At 42.9% G+C, this 17,576-nt stretch overlaps 2 protein-coding genes across 2 annotated transcripts; both read left to right on the forward strand.

Annotated features, from left to right (window-relative positions):
• The first annotated feature begins 1,883 nt into the window (after window positions 1-1,883).
• cav2 (caveolin 2) lies at window positions 1,884-6,440 on the forward strand. The gene is made up of 3 exons (XM_058644387.1): window positions 1,884-2,206; window positions 2,390-2,577; window positions 4,540-6,440. Exons 1-3 carry the CDS (start codon window positions 2,057-2,059, stop codon window positions 4,688-4,690), a joined length of 489 nt encoding a protein of 162 aa, XP_058500370.1. The 5' UTR covers window positions 1,884-2,056; the 3' UTR covers window positions 4,691-6,440.
• Window positions 6,441-8,339: 1,899 nt separating this feature from the next.
• Window positions 8,340-17,576, forward strand: cav1 (caveolin 1). Its single transcript, XM_058646204.1, has 3 exons — window positions 8,340-8,679; window positions 9,604-9,771; window positions 15,512-17,576. The coding sequence occupies exons 1-3, from the start codon at window positions 8,644-8,646 to the stop codon at window positions 15,851-15,853; spliced, it is 546 nt and encodes a 181-aa protein (XP_058502187.1). The 5' UTR covers window positions 8,340-8,643; the 3' UTR covers window positions 15,854-17,576.

Below are 17,576 nucleotides of genomic sequence, written 5' to 3' on the forward strand. Positions count from 1 at the left end.
ATGGATTCAAAGGTAATTGTATCCATTTCCCTCGCAGACAGTAGCCAGATTGGATTTCCATCCAGCTGTAATGTCACTCTGACCAATATTTTATGAAATATCGTTCTGTGTGACCAATTGTGAGCAGACTGACTGACCAACAGCTGCATCCTGCTGCTAGCCTTCTAACATATGAGTCACATCGTAGCCACAAGAGTGGTATTTCAAGTGTAACCATACAAGAGGCAATAACTTCCTCAGATACTGTCATGTCAACACTGTCCTCCACAGTACCTCACACTGAATGCTTGGCTGTCAGAATCCCTCTCTCTCTCTCTGTGTGTGTGTGTGTGTGTGTGTGTTAATCCACTTTATTGTGGTGTGTTATTGTCACTGAGCTCTGCTCTGCATGACCAGCATCTCTCTCATCTCTGTTTTGCCACGCTGTGATCCGACCTGTCTGTCACTCACTGCTCTGGCTCAACATGTCTCTCTCTACGAGTTGTTGTTTACATGTTGCCCGTCAATGAGCAGGATGCTGGACCTGCTGTGTTAACAAATGACATGCTAAAGTACTGGACTACAGTATGGTTGACCTTCTGTCAAAAAGTTAATTTTTGAGTTTCATCAGCAAATTATTAAAATACTTTTTCTGGGATCTCAGCTCTCCGTCCCAAGCTCCTGTCATCAAATATGGACGACAGACTCACTCAGACTACCACCGTTATGTTTTCATTGGTGTGGATGATCATCCAAGTATGCTCTCATTACATTTTTGGTAAGAATCTACCTGTTTTTGACACAAAGAAATCCCTATCTTGTATAATGGGTAACACTTTAAAAACCCTTAAAGGTTCATCCAGATCTGATCCCATTTACGGATTTGGTGTAGCCTGGATTTAAATGTAACACGGCTCAGTCCCATTTCATAATAATAATGATAATAATGATAACTTCAATTTCTATATTGCTTTTCACGAAACCCACGGTCGCTTCACAAGAAACAGCTGTAGAAAAAACTAAGCAAAACAAAAACACAATCAGGTGGCAAAAACCTGCAGGAACACAATGGTTCTCAAACTCTGGTACGTGTACCACCAGTAGTACGCAAGCTTCCTATGGTGGTACTTGGAGGATAATCAGAAATACTGTTGCATATACGTAGAAAATGAAACAAATAACAAGAAAATCTAATCTTAATCTAATTTCACTAAACCAATGTGTGAAGTATATGTGAGGAAGAGGATGATGATGATGATGAGAGCACAAATTATCTTGGTCCAGAGGGTTTGTGGGGTCAGTTCAAACGTCTGCTCCTGGTAACAAATGTGTATGAAAGCTCTTCCTGTCAGGGTTCCTGTTTAGAAGTCTGAAGATCTGCAGTTATTCTAACAATGTTGTCTACAGTTGTTGTGTCCTGAGCTTGAAGCAAACCAAACAACAATCTATTTACCCGGACCACAAACAACAGTATGGTGCTTCCACAGTATGTTCATCTACAGCAATAATAATATAAATCCTAAACATACAGTTTACTGATGTTTTCTGCAGCATAATTCAAAAGTACGTGTTGTTACATTTTCCAAAACAACACTTAGAAATGCAAGAGAAAGGCGAGGAGTACACATTGTACCTTTAATTAAAGTGGATGAAAACAAAGGTGAATTCACATTTTCTTAATGTTTATGAAGAAAAGTTTATGTGTCATTCCCTCACACAGCTGCACTTAAAAACACACTGTTTTCTTGGGCTTGTGTCTAATTTTTAAACATTTAGACGTTGAGTTTGGCAACAAACTGAAACGAACTCTCCCTTTTTTGCAGAGGGCTCCTGTTTTGAGCTGGAATTAAGCTTTGAGGTCACTTGAGTCTTCATAGCTCAAGACTGGAGGCCAGATAAAGGCGTCAGTCATCGCTGAGCTGTGGAAATACTCTGTGGAAGTCACCTCGGCCCCACGCTGCGCGCAGCTTTCCATACGGGGCGGGGTGCCGCTCTCTCCGGCGGCGCAGCTAGAGCGCAAAGCGCACCGTCATCAGCTGCTTGCTCCGCGTCGTCTGCCCGTCACACAGCTGAAAACATGGGTCTGGAGAAGGAGAGGTCGGACACGAGTATAATTATGGACGAGGACGAGTTCAACAGATCGATCGAGCCGATTCTGTCGAAGAAGGGAAACGTGTACGCGGCGGTGCAGGACCGGGATCCAAACGATATCAACTCGAAACTAAAGGTAAAGTGTGTTCGTGCGCACCGTGTGGAAGAAGTCTTTCAAAGTGAAACTACACAAGTTTAAATGTTGATATTGTTTTTATAGTGTGTGTGTGTGTGTGTGTGTGTGTGTGTTTTTTAAAGCCTAATCTGTCACTAACAGTGTCTGTGTTTACGTGTGTGTGTGTGTGTGATCTGAGGACAGGTTGGTTTTGACGACATCATCGCGGAGCCCCTCTCCACGCACAGCTTCGACAGAGTGTGGATCGGAAGCCACGCCGTCTTCGAGCTGGTCAAATACGTCTTTTACCGCCTGCTGACCACTCTGCTGGCCGTGCCCGTGGCTTTCATCCTCGGGGTGTTCTTCGGGATCCTCAGCTGCATCCACATCTGGTAAGAAGAGGTTCTTCCTCATCCTCCTCCTCCTCCTCTTCCTCCTCCGCCTGCAGGTGTAGCCTCTGCGTCTGTGGCACTGTGCCAAACGTTAGCATCACATCACACAGCACTCAAACATCACTGTACTTGAAAACATGGACATAATTGATTCTATAATGTTGCCAAGTGTATGTCATTAAAGGAAAAGTTTGAGTTTTTAGAGGCGTGGTTTGATGTGGTACTTGGACAAAACCATTGAAAACATTATAAAAAACAAAGGGTTCACCTCATAAACTCTTCGCCCGCTTAATTTTACAATGTCTTAATAGTGCGTTGACTGCTTTATGTCACTATTAAACAGCCTCTCACCACCGCTCACTCCCTGCACCAAAGTCCATTTGGAGAAAATCAGTAATTTTACACAGTGTGTTGTGATTGAGCTGTTGCCTCCACCGCTGAGATAAAAAGATGTTTTTTCACTTTATGCAAAGTAAGAAAGTACAAGTATGTTACCATGTTGAAGTCGCTTTTTTTAATATCACTTAAAAAGTCATTTACTGTACTGAAGTATCAAAGGTAATTTTTTGATGTTACCAACTCTTCTTTTTCTGATTTTATTTGGTAGTAACAAAGATAGTTAGAGGAAATGTAGTGGAGTACAAGTTGCTAGAAATATAAATAACAAAGTAAAGTACAGATACATGAATGAAGTACTTTGCTACGTTACAACACTGACTTTAAGATATGATGATAAAATGAAGTGAACTACACAAACACACTTGTGTATATTAAATAATATCACATGCTGAAATATTCTGTCCGCTTTATGTTTTTCTACTTATATTTGGATAATTACGTCGTGTTTCTTTCCATCTAAATGTACTTGCAGCGAGTTTAACCAGGTGCTTCCATGTCTTGGAGCAAATCATGTAATATGTGCGCATACTTTCCCTCCCCACAACCCAGAGAGTCCATTTACTGACATTCAATGTAACAGCGTTTTTATGCTTAGAAGAAAGAGCTCTGTGGAAAGTCGGGGGTGGGGGGGGTTGGGGGGCACTGAGTTGTGTTGTAGGGTGGGTGGGTGTGATGTGGTGTGGTGTAGTGGAAAAAAAGAACGCTTCAGGTCTTTTGCCAAAGCGCTGGCATCCTACTCGCAACTGAGGCCTATTTTCAGACCAGAGTGGGACATTCTTTAGACGCGGACAGAGAAATGGACAGTTACTTTCGCATGATCTTTGACCTGAGGATAGGTCACAAGCTTCAAAGCGCCGCGTGTGAAGGAAGACGGCGGCACAGTCATGTGACGCTGAGTCAGCCAATACCACTGGACAGTATGATAATAATGCATGAGTCACTCATGCAGAAAGAAAACAAAGTAGTGGGTGCTGACTGTAGCCTCTGTAGCAACGAGGAGTTTTTTAACCTATAGGTGGAAAAAAAGGTGATTCAATTCATTCCCATTAGTTGTTGTTTATTTTTTGTTTCCTCTGTGTCACCAGTGAGTAAAATGAGAAGAATATTGCAGTTGTTACTACGTTGTATCTTTGTCTTTGGTCTGTCGCTTAACAAACAAGGGTCATTGAAGGTGCAAGAAAGAAGTCAAGTTGATATTTATGTCTCCCATGATTGTTACGCCGCCGCCGACTGTTTCATGCATCCTGCATTTTTAATGTATGTCGACGAAGCCTAAGCAGAACAAACATGGAGTCATCATTATTTGCAGTGTTGAGGACACTCTGCGCCGTTGATGTGAGATTCCACGCAGAACAATGAGCAAGTAACGTGATGCCTGGGAAATGCAAATTCTTGGACGTCATGGGCGAGGCGGCTCTTACAAGTTGCCCTCCCATCTTAAGTTTGATGTCAACCAAGGTGTAGGTATATAGATAATGCTTTATGTCCATTAAGTGTAGGTCAGAGTGAAGGAAACAAACATCTGATCCTCCATGATAACTTTTTTTGCACCTTTTCTTCCAGGTTGGTGATGCCTGTGATCCAGAGCTGCATTATGCTCTTACCGTCCGTCCAGATCGTGTGGAGGAGTCTGATGGACACTTTTGTTTCCCCGCTCTACTCCAGCATGGGGAAGAGCCTGTCCTCCGTTCAAGTTAAGATCACTGAGGACTGATGAAGACGACCTCTCTCTGTCTCTCTGTCCCAGGAGAGGAAGAAAAATAGGACGTGTTACATGAAAAAAAAAAAATGTTCTAAAAGTAAAGTTATTTTAAAGAAATTTTGTAGACGACTGAAACAACTTCAGAGTAGAATGATTTTAGGATTAAGCGTGGATTATATAGTCTGACTGCAGGTGACATACTGCATACATACTGTAGCGCTTGTTTGAACATAATTTCACTCACCTTATTTTAATGTTAAAATTCAGATACACAGCATTGAAACAGCAGTTATTTGTGTCCTCTAAACTGAACATCCAATTTGATTGCAGAATATTTATATACAGGGTTCAGTGGTTGTGATGGTACTAAAACACAATAACCACACCAGAGAGGCAGTGATGTCATATCAGTACTCACTTTATATTATAATTTTGCATATTGCACCTTAAAAAACAAAAACAAAAAAAAACAGACTGTAGCCTAGAAAGAAGGATTTCATTCCCATCATTTTAACTGCTGCATCTTTAAATGTCATGGGAGCCGAGATAGGTTGAGAGGTGTGGTCCACAGCTGGACGTGTGACCATGAACAAATAGTAACATACCCTAGTTTCTGTATCACTAAGCAGATAACATTGAGGTTTTATAGGAGCTCGAAGCTGAGTTGTTTTTCTGATCGTGACCAAAATAAATTCTTGTCATTCCATTATTTTTGCCTGAGAGAGAAAGAGAGAGATGTGGATTTTTTTCATAGCTCAGTAGGAGGAGAGTAAACGTAGAGTAGCGACTGCTCACTTATATAAAGATGTAATATTTCTGCTTCCTTTTCATGTTGTATATTTTGCAAAGAGTTCAGCTATAATTTGAATGTAATGAGCTGGACCAGAGACAGTCAGACAGATTTTTTTTTTTATCATCATTATTATTATTATTATTATTATTATTATTATTGTTATTATTAGATGCTTGTACAGTAGAAGCCCACGGCTTGTTGCACATGTTGTTTTCACTGTGCATTGGCAATAACATGATACAGATGCTTATGATAGCGTACATGTACGAGAGTTGTTGTAACATGTTACAGAAACATGTCAGAGAAAGGACTCAGATTATTGGACCGGGGTGACTCTGATTTCTTTTTTTTTTGATTGATGCTTTTGAAGTGTTATTAAAGAAGTTCACGTCAGTCACCACAGATTGATGAAGACGTGATACTGTCTGTTTGAAGCCTCATCTGAGCTGAGACTGTGGTACATGCATAGTTTGTGAACTTTGATTGACTGTGGATGAGATAAATTAGTTTCAGGTACAAGCTCGCACAGTTCCACCACCTGCTGCGAGCTGTACAATCTCAATTGTACTGTATGTGACGCAGAGATCGTCTGTCTAATGTTGGAAAACCAGAATATGACCTGGGTTTTTGTCTTGTTTTTGCACAATGAGACAGGCACTTTTTTCCAGCACCTCTGTCAGAGTCACTGATGTTGGACGGCTGCCACGTTGCCAGCTAATATTGTGCTAGTGGAAAAAAACAAATGTATTTAGCTCAGGGTTTTTTTCTACATAACATGTTGCCCTAAACAGCCTCAGTCCAGCTAATCTTCATACGTCATATAATCATTTCTGGACAAATAAATCATAACTGTGTATTAAATTCTCGTAGCTGGTTTTTAGCTTTATACTCAAAATACAACTATATTCGTTGACTTTAAAAAGGCCAAATGTGTTACTTCTCACCGAAATAAAGACTTCTTTTCCTCAAGGTAAAGTCTTGTGTGTTCTTCTTGGAGTCACAGGAGATGAGTGTTTTTTTTTGGGGGGGGGGGAAGAGATGCAAGTGAGTGCCAGAGTGCTAATAAATCACTCTGCTGAGGTTGCACAAGACACTTCCCTATACAAAAATGAGCTATACGTCGATGGAACATAACCTGAGGCTTCGCTTTTAGAGCTGCAGGCCCGCACAGATTCAGATTCAGAAAAGTTCATTTTTCCACCTGGGGAAATTGAGAGGCCAGAGAGCGGCACATACAGGAAAAGAGAAATAAAGTCCAAAGAAAGAAGAAGAAAAAAGAAAGACAAGGTAAGGAATAAGTGTAGTATTTCCAATAATAACACTGATCTATAGTTCAGGTTTTTGTGGTGACACATAATAAGCACTGACTGCACTGAGATATAAGAAAAGAAATGACAGCACTTAACAAAAGGCTCACTTAATTAAATATAGGATATCTTAAGCAAAAGATGCATCGTTTTGTCTCACTATTGGACAACCTTTTCTGACGAGTCTGTTAACCTTTCACCAAGGGAGTAGGTTTGCATATGGACAGTGGGGACATGTCCCCACCAATATTTGGAGAAAGCAAGATTGTCCCTACCACGCACCAGTCTTGTAACCAAACCTATGCCCTTGATTCTCACTCTCCCACACCAAAGTCCATGAAGATAATCTGCTTTTTTAGCTCACAGGAACACAGCAGCTGTCTAGTGTGATGTTGGTTCATCCAAAATAAGGAATTGAACACCAACATTACACAATAACAGATTTTCCAATGCAGTTTGGTGCATGGAGAGAGTGGATTGTACAGTGACACATATTTTAGGTTAAGTTTTTAGGGCAAACACATTCCTAAGATATTTAGCAGGCACATATTTTATTAGGTGAGCCTTTTGTTTCCTTGTGTCTCTGCTGGCAGGCATGTTTCTCGCTGGTTTTTGGCACACTGACAGTGCAGTCAGCACTGACTGTACCGCATACAACAAATGAAACATGTTCACCTCCGTCTGCTTTATCCATCTCTTCTTAACTTAATCTTCTATAACTTTTATAACTCCACTCTGAGTCAAAGCTGGGGACACCTGCTGCCACTCAAGGTTGCCTATGTAATTAAATTCCCATGTTCAAAAAACAAAACAAAACAAAAAGTGTTTGGAATGCACTTGTACCCTATGGTGTGGGCTGTTGTTCTGACTTGCATTGCTGCTTGGAACTAACATTAAAAACTGTGCCAATATTGTCGTGTTTTATTGGGTTTATTGTCAGACTCTCCTTTTAAACGCGCTGCTTTTTAATGGTTCTTTGCAGCATAGGCAGTTGTTGTTGCTGGTGCTGGTGTAGCAATATTTCCACTGAAGAACAAAAGACGCATAAAATGCCAGGAGACACGAGACCAAAACAGATTTTCACACCCTAAGAAGAGTGAAAAATGAAAGCATTATTTTATAAACACTGAGTCACACCTGTAAGGACACACCTACCCATTATCATTGTGGCTGAAAGCAGCTAGAAGAATGTAAACAGACCTGAGTGACCAGCATGGCTTCAACAGCTGCATGGAGTCATGATTACAAATATTTGTATTAGCTAAGCAACGGTAGTAACATCTGTGTTTGCTGAAATAAGTAGTTCAATTCATTCAGATTGAGTCTGAGAAATGTTTCCATTCATTTGCATCCATTCACTTTATTTCATTTCTGTTTGCCCATCCCTCGCTTTCCTCATGTAAACCGCATGAATTTGTTCTAGCTCAGGCTAAGGTAGGGCAAGTATCCACACCTTGCCATCCCCAATTAACGCCCACATCTCACTGAACAAAAAGGGGCATTTACTCTGCCTTGATCCCCAAATAAAGTAATTCCACGCGAGTTCCAGCAGTCTCTTTAGCCAGGGAGACGAGTCAGTCTCTGCTTCGGCCGGCAGGTTACACGGTGGCTCTCCTGTCTGCCCTCAGGTGACTCCGGCGCTGTGCGCTCTGTGTGGGATCCGTGGAAACACCGGAGGTTTCCCCCCCTCAGCTGTGGCATTAAATTCCAGTCGCGTACGGAGGGAAAAGGGCAGGAATTAAATCAGTGTTAGTCCTGGAGAAGAGCCCTGGTCCTCTCACTCTGCCTCCACGCCTCCTTCCCTGCTTCCTATATTGTCTTATTCACTGTTTAACTGCGTGGATCTGTTCAAACCTGAGGACAACATGACAGGAGGACCGAAGGACGGCGAAACAGAGGAGGTACAGTATACGCGTCTGTGGCTGCCGCTATTTCCAAATGCCTTTTGTTTTAGCTGACACTGACGTTTCTTCATCCAGAGGCTTGATGATTTACTCGCGCCTGTTATTTGCCTTCATGGGTTAAATTATATTTTTCCAAACTGCAGAGGGTTTTTTATAACTCTCGTTATCTGTTTTGGCCCCCAGTCATGAGTGCTTCTCCCACACAGATGCGGGAATGTGAGGGGCCATTCAGTGTGCATTAACGCGAGGGTGTGAAGTTTTACCTGCGAAAAACACGAGCCAGTAACCAATCATAGCTTTACGCATCGCGCGTTTTACGCATTTCTGTGCGTAAAGGCGCAAAAGTAGAGTAAACTTTTTCCCAACATTATTTTTTTTTTTCTAATATTCTGAGAAGCCACATATAATGTGGACTACAGGAGTAAAGTGGTCAAGAGAATAAACAACAGGGCTTTTAGGACTGTGAAGGCTAACGGAGACGTAACGCACACATTTTAAAGCAAAGAACAAGGAAACCCCGGAAGGTTTTTTTAATTAAAACTGAATATATATTCACATGTAACTTTAAAAATCACTTCGATATCTTTATTTGTTTGAGTTGTCAAACTATGTTCAGAAATAGTCTAATTTCACGAGAATTTGGATTATACGCTGTTACGCATTCCCCCCAAAAAACCTCGCCATGCTCAGGTACATGATGAATAAACTGTATGTGAGGATTTCTGTATGGGTGGCGAGGACCCCTTGCGGCTGGTTCGAGGGGTGTGGTGCTGCACGTTCTATTCATTTAAACCCATCCCTGTTTGTGGGGCAGGCTGGTGACTCGCAGCTCCAGCAGTCTCTCTCCCCTCGCAGCGCACTGCACACTATCCCTCCTCCTCTTCATTCTCTCCTTTCTCTGCCTCCTCCGGACCCTGACAGGAGTTTCTGCATTCGCCGTTCATCCGAAAGCAAGGGAACATTTACAAACCCAACAATAAAGACATGGACAACGATAGTCTGAACGAGAAGACGATGGAGGATGTCCACACCAAAGAGATCGACCTGGTCAACCGGGACCCCAAGCATATAAATGACGACGTTGTCAAGGTGAGTCAAAGCCACAATATTTACAGCTTTTGAGCTTTAAAAGTTAGAGGTAACCCTGAATGTAAGCTTTCTGTGTGTGTGTGTGTGTGTGTGTGTTGTGGCACCTGAAGTCTCAACTTTATCCGAACACTTGTAAACTTTATTTTTGGATCAGTGGAACCGTCTGATAATCACTGTATACTTGGGGAACTCAGGGAAACTGCACTGAAGCTTGTGCGCTGTCAAAATGCTGTTGCGCGTCAGAGGCGCACTGACTCCCTTTTTGCGCACAGTTGTGCTCACTGGTTCCAGTTGTGCTATTCCTCGCTGGCGTGGCGTGCCCCTATTAGGAAAGCAATTTACACAATACAATGGACAAACAACACATGCGTAAACTATCTGCGCGTCAATCTGTGCAGTGAACTTGAAAATGTGAACATCCTCGATCCAGTAGAGGAAACATTACGAATTTCCTGTTGTTGGAACACACGCTTCCCACAGTCCTTGTTGCACACGCCTATGCTCTTAGGAAAGTAGAGTTCTTTCCATAAGAGAGCAGCCTGACCGCATAAATACCGAGTGTTTATTTGGTTTAAGGAGTTTGCACAGGAGGAGAGTGTGTAGCAGCAGAGGAGTGGTGCTCTGAAACCACCTGACGTGTCAGCAGCAGCAGCAGCAGCAGCCTGAGCCCGGCCGCCCTCCTCTCCAGCTGCGGCAGGTTTTTACATCAGAGTGGGGGTCAAACAGTTTCCCTGCATGGGCGAGGAGGGGGTTATAGCTCCGCTCTTTGAAATCCTTCAACTCTGTCTTATTAAAACAGTGAAACACCCAAGTAGCTGGTTTGTCTAAAGGGGATATCCCTCACCACTCCCCGTCTCTCCTCCCTCCTTTCCTCCCATTCTGCTCCTCTACTCCCTCCCTGCATTCCTGCAGTTGCGTCAGGGTAGCAAATATCCATGTGTTGCTTTTTATTGGCCACTGGCAGCTCCCAAAATGTCAAGGGACTGTCTGACCTTGTTAGTTCTGTGTAGGAAAAGATTATTTTCACACAAGATAGAGATAGAAGAGATGTGTGCTGAGACATGAGCTAAATTCATAAGTTATGTAATGTAATCAAATGTTTCTGACACTTCACATACCCATATTGGGACTTTATATTTATATGAACTATAACAATGTCTAAAAATGTTTAAGTGTAAAAAAGTTTGTATTTCACATGTCCAGCTGCTCTTTTACAAAGAAAAGACTACTATCGATGTACATAAGCAAATATAGAGATTATGGGGTACATTTGGGGCAAACTTTTTAACTTTTTTTAAAAAAAATTCTACAGTTTCTGCTTCTTCCTCTACGTCTCCCACCGCACTCTGCTTTCTCTGCCTCCCATTTCTCCTCCATTGTGACAGTGACTCAGACTCTCCCTTCAGTCTCAGAATAGAATGCAGCTTTTATGACCGCCTCCCACCCCTCACTAATCAACTCGGCAGACCGCTGCTGAAATGATCTTAAATCACATGAGAGTTCCTCCGTACAAATCAAATAAAACTGCTGCTTATTCTTATGAAACAGAAAGTCTTTTCAACTCAGTGCACCGTGTACAGTGGCTCCGAGGTGCTTTGAGGTCAGGGAAACAGCTTTGCCAAGTGGAAGCGTGTGTTCGGTGTGTCCCGACGAAAACGCACAAGTAGGGAATCCCTTCCTGCAAACCCTGATTCTGCAATCTGCCGTCACCACACACACATACAGTGCTCATGTGTGGAGTGTGCTTTTAGACTTACAGTAAGCACTGACACACACACACACACACACACACTAAGGAAAGTACTACACACTGTTCTCCTGTAGCCGCTGCAGCTGGCCTCAATTCCCCCTGGCCACATCAAACATGTTCCATTACTGACATGCATGCGGAGTTCACTGTGTGGAGATGAGATTTTTCCTCTGAAGGAATGGTGGGTCTTTATTTAGCAGTGAGGAGGGCTGAAGCCAGTAGTCAGTGGAGTGAGATAAACACCTCCTTTGGAGGGATTTTTCTGAGAGTGAGTTGTTAAGAGTTTGTCGCTCCAGTGGCAGATTCAGACCAAAAGTCTCAGAGGTCAGATTTGAAAGGAATGAAACGTTCCCCTCGTCATGCAGAGCTCATGGTTTTCATGGACATTCTCCTTCTGAATAGTTTATAGAATTTATTAATGTTGCGTGAAATATGTGCTGGTGCAAGGCAAGAAGGAGTTTCCATCCACTGTCCTTATCACAAAAACACCACAGTCATTAACTCGAGGAGATCTTTGCCAAGTGGGTTTGTCTCAAAATTGGGATTAGGATTTATTCTGATAAAAATTCTTACGTGAAGTACAACTCAAGAGAAAGTTAAATTCGACATTGTTTTACAGTTGCTGTCAGGGATCCACACTGATACACAGCATAGTGTGATTATCTTTGTGGTTCAGGCTTGAATGACTGTGTTTTGGGTGAAAGGAACTCCTGTATATCCACTGCCACTCATCCTAATCTCTCTCCTGAATCAAACCAAACATTAGGCCTGACGACCGGAATCCCTCAAACCAACAAAAGACTCCATTAAATGCTTCACACCCTGAACCTCCACTGAGTCTGTTCAAGCATGGCTGACGATGAAGATGAAGCTCTGGAAATAGCACTTTTCCGTATTTACTCAGTATTTCAGTCGCCATGCCGACTGGACCCCCCATTGTCTCATATCAAACCTCTGACATGACAGAGACGTCTATACTCTGCCTTTCATACACAACGTGCTTCTATTTGGTCACCACAACTGATGTTTTTCAGTCAGCAACTTTAGCTTTTGAAATCTTGGCTGTGATAAAAGCACAAGAAAAAGATGGTGCTCACAACTTAACGTAAGGCTCACTTAACAGAATTTTCAACTCCTGTGCACCAAAGGCTGAATTTACTGAAGGAGGCAACAGTGGATCACCAACTCCTGTGTGCCATGATGTTAAATCCATGGACTTTGGTGTGGGGATTGAGAGGATTACTAAGCCAGAGATGCACCTGGAAGTGTACAAACTTCAAAAAACCTAACCTATGACTGACTGAACCCAAGTTAAAAAGCTGTCAGAAAAACAGCCAAACAACAATTCCATACTCACAGAGTTAAAAAACCTACCACCATCTTGCTGTGGTTGTGTTTGCGCTGCCCTACAAAAGCCTCTCATTTAGTCTGAAACAAAGTCCTGGAGCCTGGCGCAGAGTGGGTCCACTTTAAAATTTGTAGCTGTGGAAAAATTAAATGGACGCCACGCTGGTTTTGTGGCTGCAGTGAGATTTATATTATAGCGAGTCCTGCCGGGTCTGTGCTGGGAGAGTGGCTTTGTGTTGCCGCTGCAGTCAGAAGCTGCTGTTTCGATGCAACACAGGACTATTCTGGGATGTCGAGACCTTTGCTCTAAAGTAAGTCATCCAGGATGATGGTGTTTTACCTGCTTTGGTGATTTCTGTGTTTTGAGGAAATGAGGGCGAGGTCACACGTTTACGAGATGGACATTGACTGCAAATGTCTCTCCAACTCTACTTCCTGCCTCTCGTCGACCATTTCTGCTTCAAATACTCGAGCGCTGTGTCATTTCACAAATGACTCATATGATTTTTTTCTCCCTGTACAGAATGTACAAATCCAATATTTCTCATGGTTTATAGAAAAATGGAAGAGTAACGTTTTGTGAGACCAGGCTTTGATAATCAGACAGACGTTTTTATGACGCTAACATTAAACCAGAATAGACAAACTACTCCATCTTCAGTCCTTTTTAAGCTGGACCAGATGTAGACCATTAAATACTGTTAGGACTTAAGCGACTTGGTGGGTTAAGAGCACCATGTCAATGTTTGATACGGCTATATAATTATCAGGCTAAATCCAGTTCCTAAAAAGCTTTTATGTTTGCAGCTCTAAACACTCAGTGTGTGGTGTGTCCTTTATTAGGGGAAAAAATCCAGTGGTGCACACAGGAAGTGATGTGTTTCCCATTTCTGGTTTGTGTGGAATGAATGAGTGGGATCGGTGATGTGGCCACACTACTGGAGGAGTGGCACACGTGCACACGCCGCAGCCCATAGTGTTTGACTGATACGTGATATGTGGATCTCCTCCTGCACCAGGACATGGTGCGTTCAGTGTAAACACACCTCTCAGGTCTCCAGCAGGTTGTGTGAGTCGCGATGCACGCTCACCCACTCGTCCTCTCCACAGGCTTCCGAGCACAGAGTCAATATTTATCATGCAGTTCCTTGGAGACTGTGTCCTGTCCGACAGAGCAGTCGAAACTGCTGACAGCTAATGGCTGTAACACCAATCACTCTCCTAGATATTATCCAGTGTCACACTGATGGTGAAATGGAAAATTGAAGGGTTCCAAACGGAGTGCTGACATCAAGGAGAGGCAACACTGTGGTTTACTTCTGTGTAAATATAAACGTGTCAGGCATTGTCTTTGGTAATGTCATAAGGCGAATGTATATTTAAACAGAGATTATCCTCGTCCTTTGAAATCCTCAATCCTCCTCACATGTACACATATTTTATTGCATTCATTGTCTCTTTTAGACTCCTTATATTATTGGTGTTTCTTTGCAGCATCTTTTGTAGAGGAAGCTGTTTTCAAAACACTTCAAAGATGATGATGTTTTTGATTTGCATCGCGTTTGTTGTAATCAGTGTTTGGGGCGGGGCAGATGTTGGTTGGTTGGACTGTACCAGTCACTGTGACGTGATGTGCTTCCTGCATCTTAGCTTGAAACAGTGAGAGGAGCAGCTGATGGACTGTGAAGTCAAGTGAGTTTAATTTGCACCATGTAAGAGTTGTTGAGAAATACCGTTGGCGACACAAATTCACTACAGTTCACCACAAAATCAAAATAAGCTAAGGGGAACATAGTGTCCTTTCTACTGTATATTAAGTTAATTCAGCTTTTATTTGCTCTTTGATGAATGAAAAGCTGATTTGTGCCCCATGACAGTCATACTTCTTGTCACCAGGGAGCCATTTGCCCTGGTTTGTGCCTTTTTCCCAGCTATGAGCATTGGGCGGCTAATCATCACATGAAAGTCTTGCCATCATTACTTGCACATGATCTGAAACTTTTAGCACAAAAAATGTGGTTTTGTTAGAACTCTGGTAGAGCAACAAATCAACTTTAAGTTAGACAAAAACAGAATTCTGTTTTATTAACTTTGAGGCTACTGTCATAAACTTCAAAAATATCTGTTCCCAACCACTCGTCACTGCTGTCAGTGAAATGGATTTCTTTAGTTGAAATCGGTGTTAAATTGGTCCATATTCATCAGAATCAGAATCAGGGAAACTGGGTTCTCAGTGACATGTTTTTATTTGTCTCAGAGCTCTGACAGGAAACTTTTTTTCAGTATTTCACTCCACCAGGAAGTAGGAACAGATGTTGTAGTTAGCCACCAGGGGGCAAATGCTTTGGTTCCAAAAGAACTCCTTTTTAAATGGATGTCTATGGGAAAACGTTGATGGTCTCAGGTGCTTGTTTCAAGTCTTCTTTCACCAAATATGATGTCAATTTTGTAAATTGTGATTCCATTTAGAGGAAAATAGATGATCCGGCATGACACATTGCTAGTACTGTCCAATAGGTTCTGCTTTCAAAAACTGACACGGCAGCAATCAAATTTCAAAGGAAGTTTGTAAAAAAAATGGATGAAGACCTTCTCTCCATGTCAGAAAACATGTCCTCATATCTTCTACTCTTTCCTCCTCAGGTGGACTTTGAGGACGTGATTGCCGAGCCCGCAGGGACGTACAGCTTTGACGGTGTGTGGAAAGCCAGCTTCACCACCTTCACCGTCACCAAGTACTGGTGCTACCGACTGCTGACGGCGCTGGTCGGCATCCCCTTGGCGCTGATCTGGGGAATCTTCTTTGCCATCCTGTCCTTCCTGCACATCTGGGCCGTGGTGCCGTGCGTCAAGAGCTACCTGATCGAGATCCACTGCGTCAGTCGCGTCTACTCTATCTGCGTGCACACCTTCTGCGACCCGCTGTTCGAGGCCATGGGCAAGTGCCTCAGCAGCATCCGAATCCGCACATCCAAGGAGGTGTAGCGTCCAAAAGGGGGAAGAGGAGGATAAACGGAAAGAGGGGGGAGGGAGGACGGGAGGGCTGGAGCAACTCAAATGGAGGGTGAAGTCAGAACAGGAAAGAAGAAGAAAAATAAAATAACTCTCTGGAAAACAAGAGGTGAAACGTTTCCAGAATTTGGCGGGGAGGGGGGGGGGGATTTTTGGAGGTGAAGGGGAGTGGTCACATGGCACCTGGTACCACCCCTTTTTACCAGCTGTATTCTTACTAGTGTTGGAGGGCACAGGAAATCAAAAGGTTGCTCTGGGTTTTGTTGTTGTTGTTGTTTGTGTTCCATTGTTTGTTTGTTTGTTTTTTGTATTCCTCACTTTTCCTAACTTTTTTTTAAGCAGGCAACTGGGCGCCATATCAGTTTTCTGTTAGTTTTGCCACGTGATGTTAAGTCCTTCCATTTTAACCACGTCTGTGAAGAGCTTATCACTCACTTTGACTGATTCATGTGAAGAGGGGATGTCACAGTGTATCACTGTCTCCTCTTGTGCTTTGTGTTTGCTTTTGAAAGCCTCTGGGCAGGGCAGGATGGAGGGGTGTCCATTAGAGCCGGGGAGGGTCAAAGCAGAGAGAGAGAACGTCCGCTGCCAAATTCTATCCAGCTAAGCAAAAACAACACAAACTGAACAGCACAGTAACACACCCTCCCTTTGGCCCACATGACCTCCAACTCACCAAAAACAAACTCCCACCCCTACCATCCCTCGCCTGGCTTTCCAGCAGTCTGACACACTGAACCTGCCCTCGTTCCTGCATGCACCTGCGTCACCTTGCCAGCAATGCGCCGTCCACGCCCGCCGCACCGCCCCGATCGTACACCGATGATTTGCATCTGCGCTCACTTGCTCTCTGCGTCTACTTCTGCCTTTTGCCTCAAACCAAACTCTGCAGCGCGGCCTATATCCTTACTACCATCCTCATAATCGCATGAGCGAGTGACAGACTTTTCTTCTTTCTTTTTTTACTTTACAGTGAAGCTCGGTGCCCTTAAATGCCCTCTGTTATAGCTCCTTAGTGAATGCATTGATTATTTTTTTTTTTCTACGTTATGAAAATGAAGAACTATGAGGGGGTTAGTTTAAATCATATCCTATGTGTACTGTATGGGTGTTTATGCAGAAAATGACACTAAACAAGCTACGGCCTCATTCCAGTGCACTAATCTATGGAAAAGTATTGTAAGTGAATAGCACTAATGAAAAATCTCCTATCTTTATAAGTTATTTGCAAAGGTAGCAGATTACTAACAGTCGTGTTTGCACGCTGTGTGTGCGGGTGAAGACTTTTCTTATGCACTGTGGTACTTACGCAGGTTAATGCATTGGAATAAAGACAATGTGAGGTGGAGTGTGTGGTTCCCCCCTCTCCCCCCCCCCCCCCCCCCCCCACACATTTTTTGTCTCGTGTTCACAACTTTGTTCTGCCACCCTGCTTCTTGACCTTGGACACAATGCTGAAAAGCATCAAACGGATGCCTCCCATGTTTCATAAGAGACATTACGCTCACTTTGACCCGGTCACCTTCAGTCTGCCTGCTGTCTTCTCACAGTGGTAATGTCATCGCACCCGTTTCTTGAAATGAGTATTTTAAAAAGGTGATATTTTTATAAAAAGAAAACTGAAAAATAAAATTCCTTCCTCGCTTTTACTGTAAAATGTAACGCTGTGCACATTAAAATTTAATATAATCCATCA

This window comes from Solea solea, chromosome 12 (genome assembly GCF_958295425.1).
Source record: "Solea solea chromosome 12, fSolSol10.1, whole genome shotgun sequence".
Taxonomy (NCBI): Eukaryota; Metazoa; Chordata; class Actinopteri; order Pleuronectiformes; family Soleidae; genus Solea; species Solea solea.

Excerpts from the sequence above, each read along its gene's own strand:
- cav2 (XM_058644387.1), top strand. The coding sequence starts at position 2,057 with ATGGGTCTGGAGAAGGAGAGGTCGGACACGAGTATAATTATGGACGAG. Across the intron at positions 2,207-2,389 it reads ATATCAACTCGAAACTAAAG|GTTGGTTTTGACGACATCAT; the intron begins GTAAAGTGTGTT and ends ATCTGAGGACAG. Across the intron at positions 2,578-4,539 it reads CTCAGCTGCATCCACATCTG|GTTGGTGATGCCTGTGATCC; the intron begins GTAAGAAGAGGT and ends CTTTTCTTCCAG.
- cav1 (XM_058646204.1), top strand. The coding sequence starts at position 8,644 with ATGACAGGAGGACCGAAGGACGGCGAAACAGAGGAG. Across the intron at positions 8,680-9,603 it reads AGGACGGCGAAACAGAGGAG|GAGTTTCTGCATTCGCCGTT; the intron begins GTACAGTATACG and ends GGACCCTGACAG. Across the intron at positions 9,772-15,511 it reads TAAATGACGACGTTGTCAAG|GTGGACTTTGAGGACGTGAT; the intron begins GTGAGTCAAAGC and ends TTTCCTCCTCAG.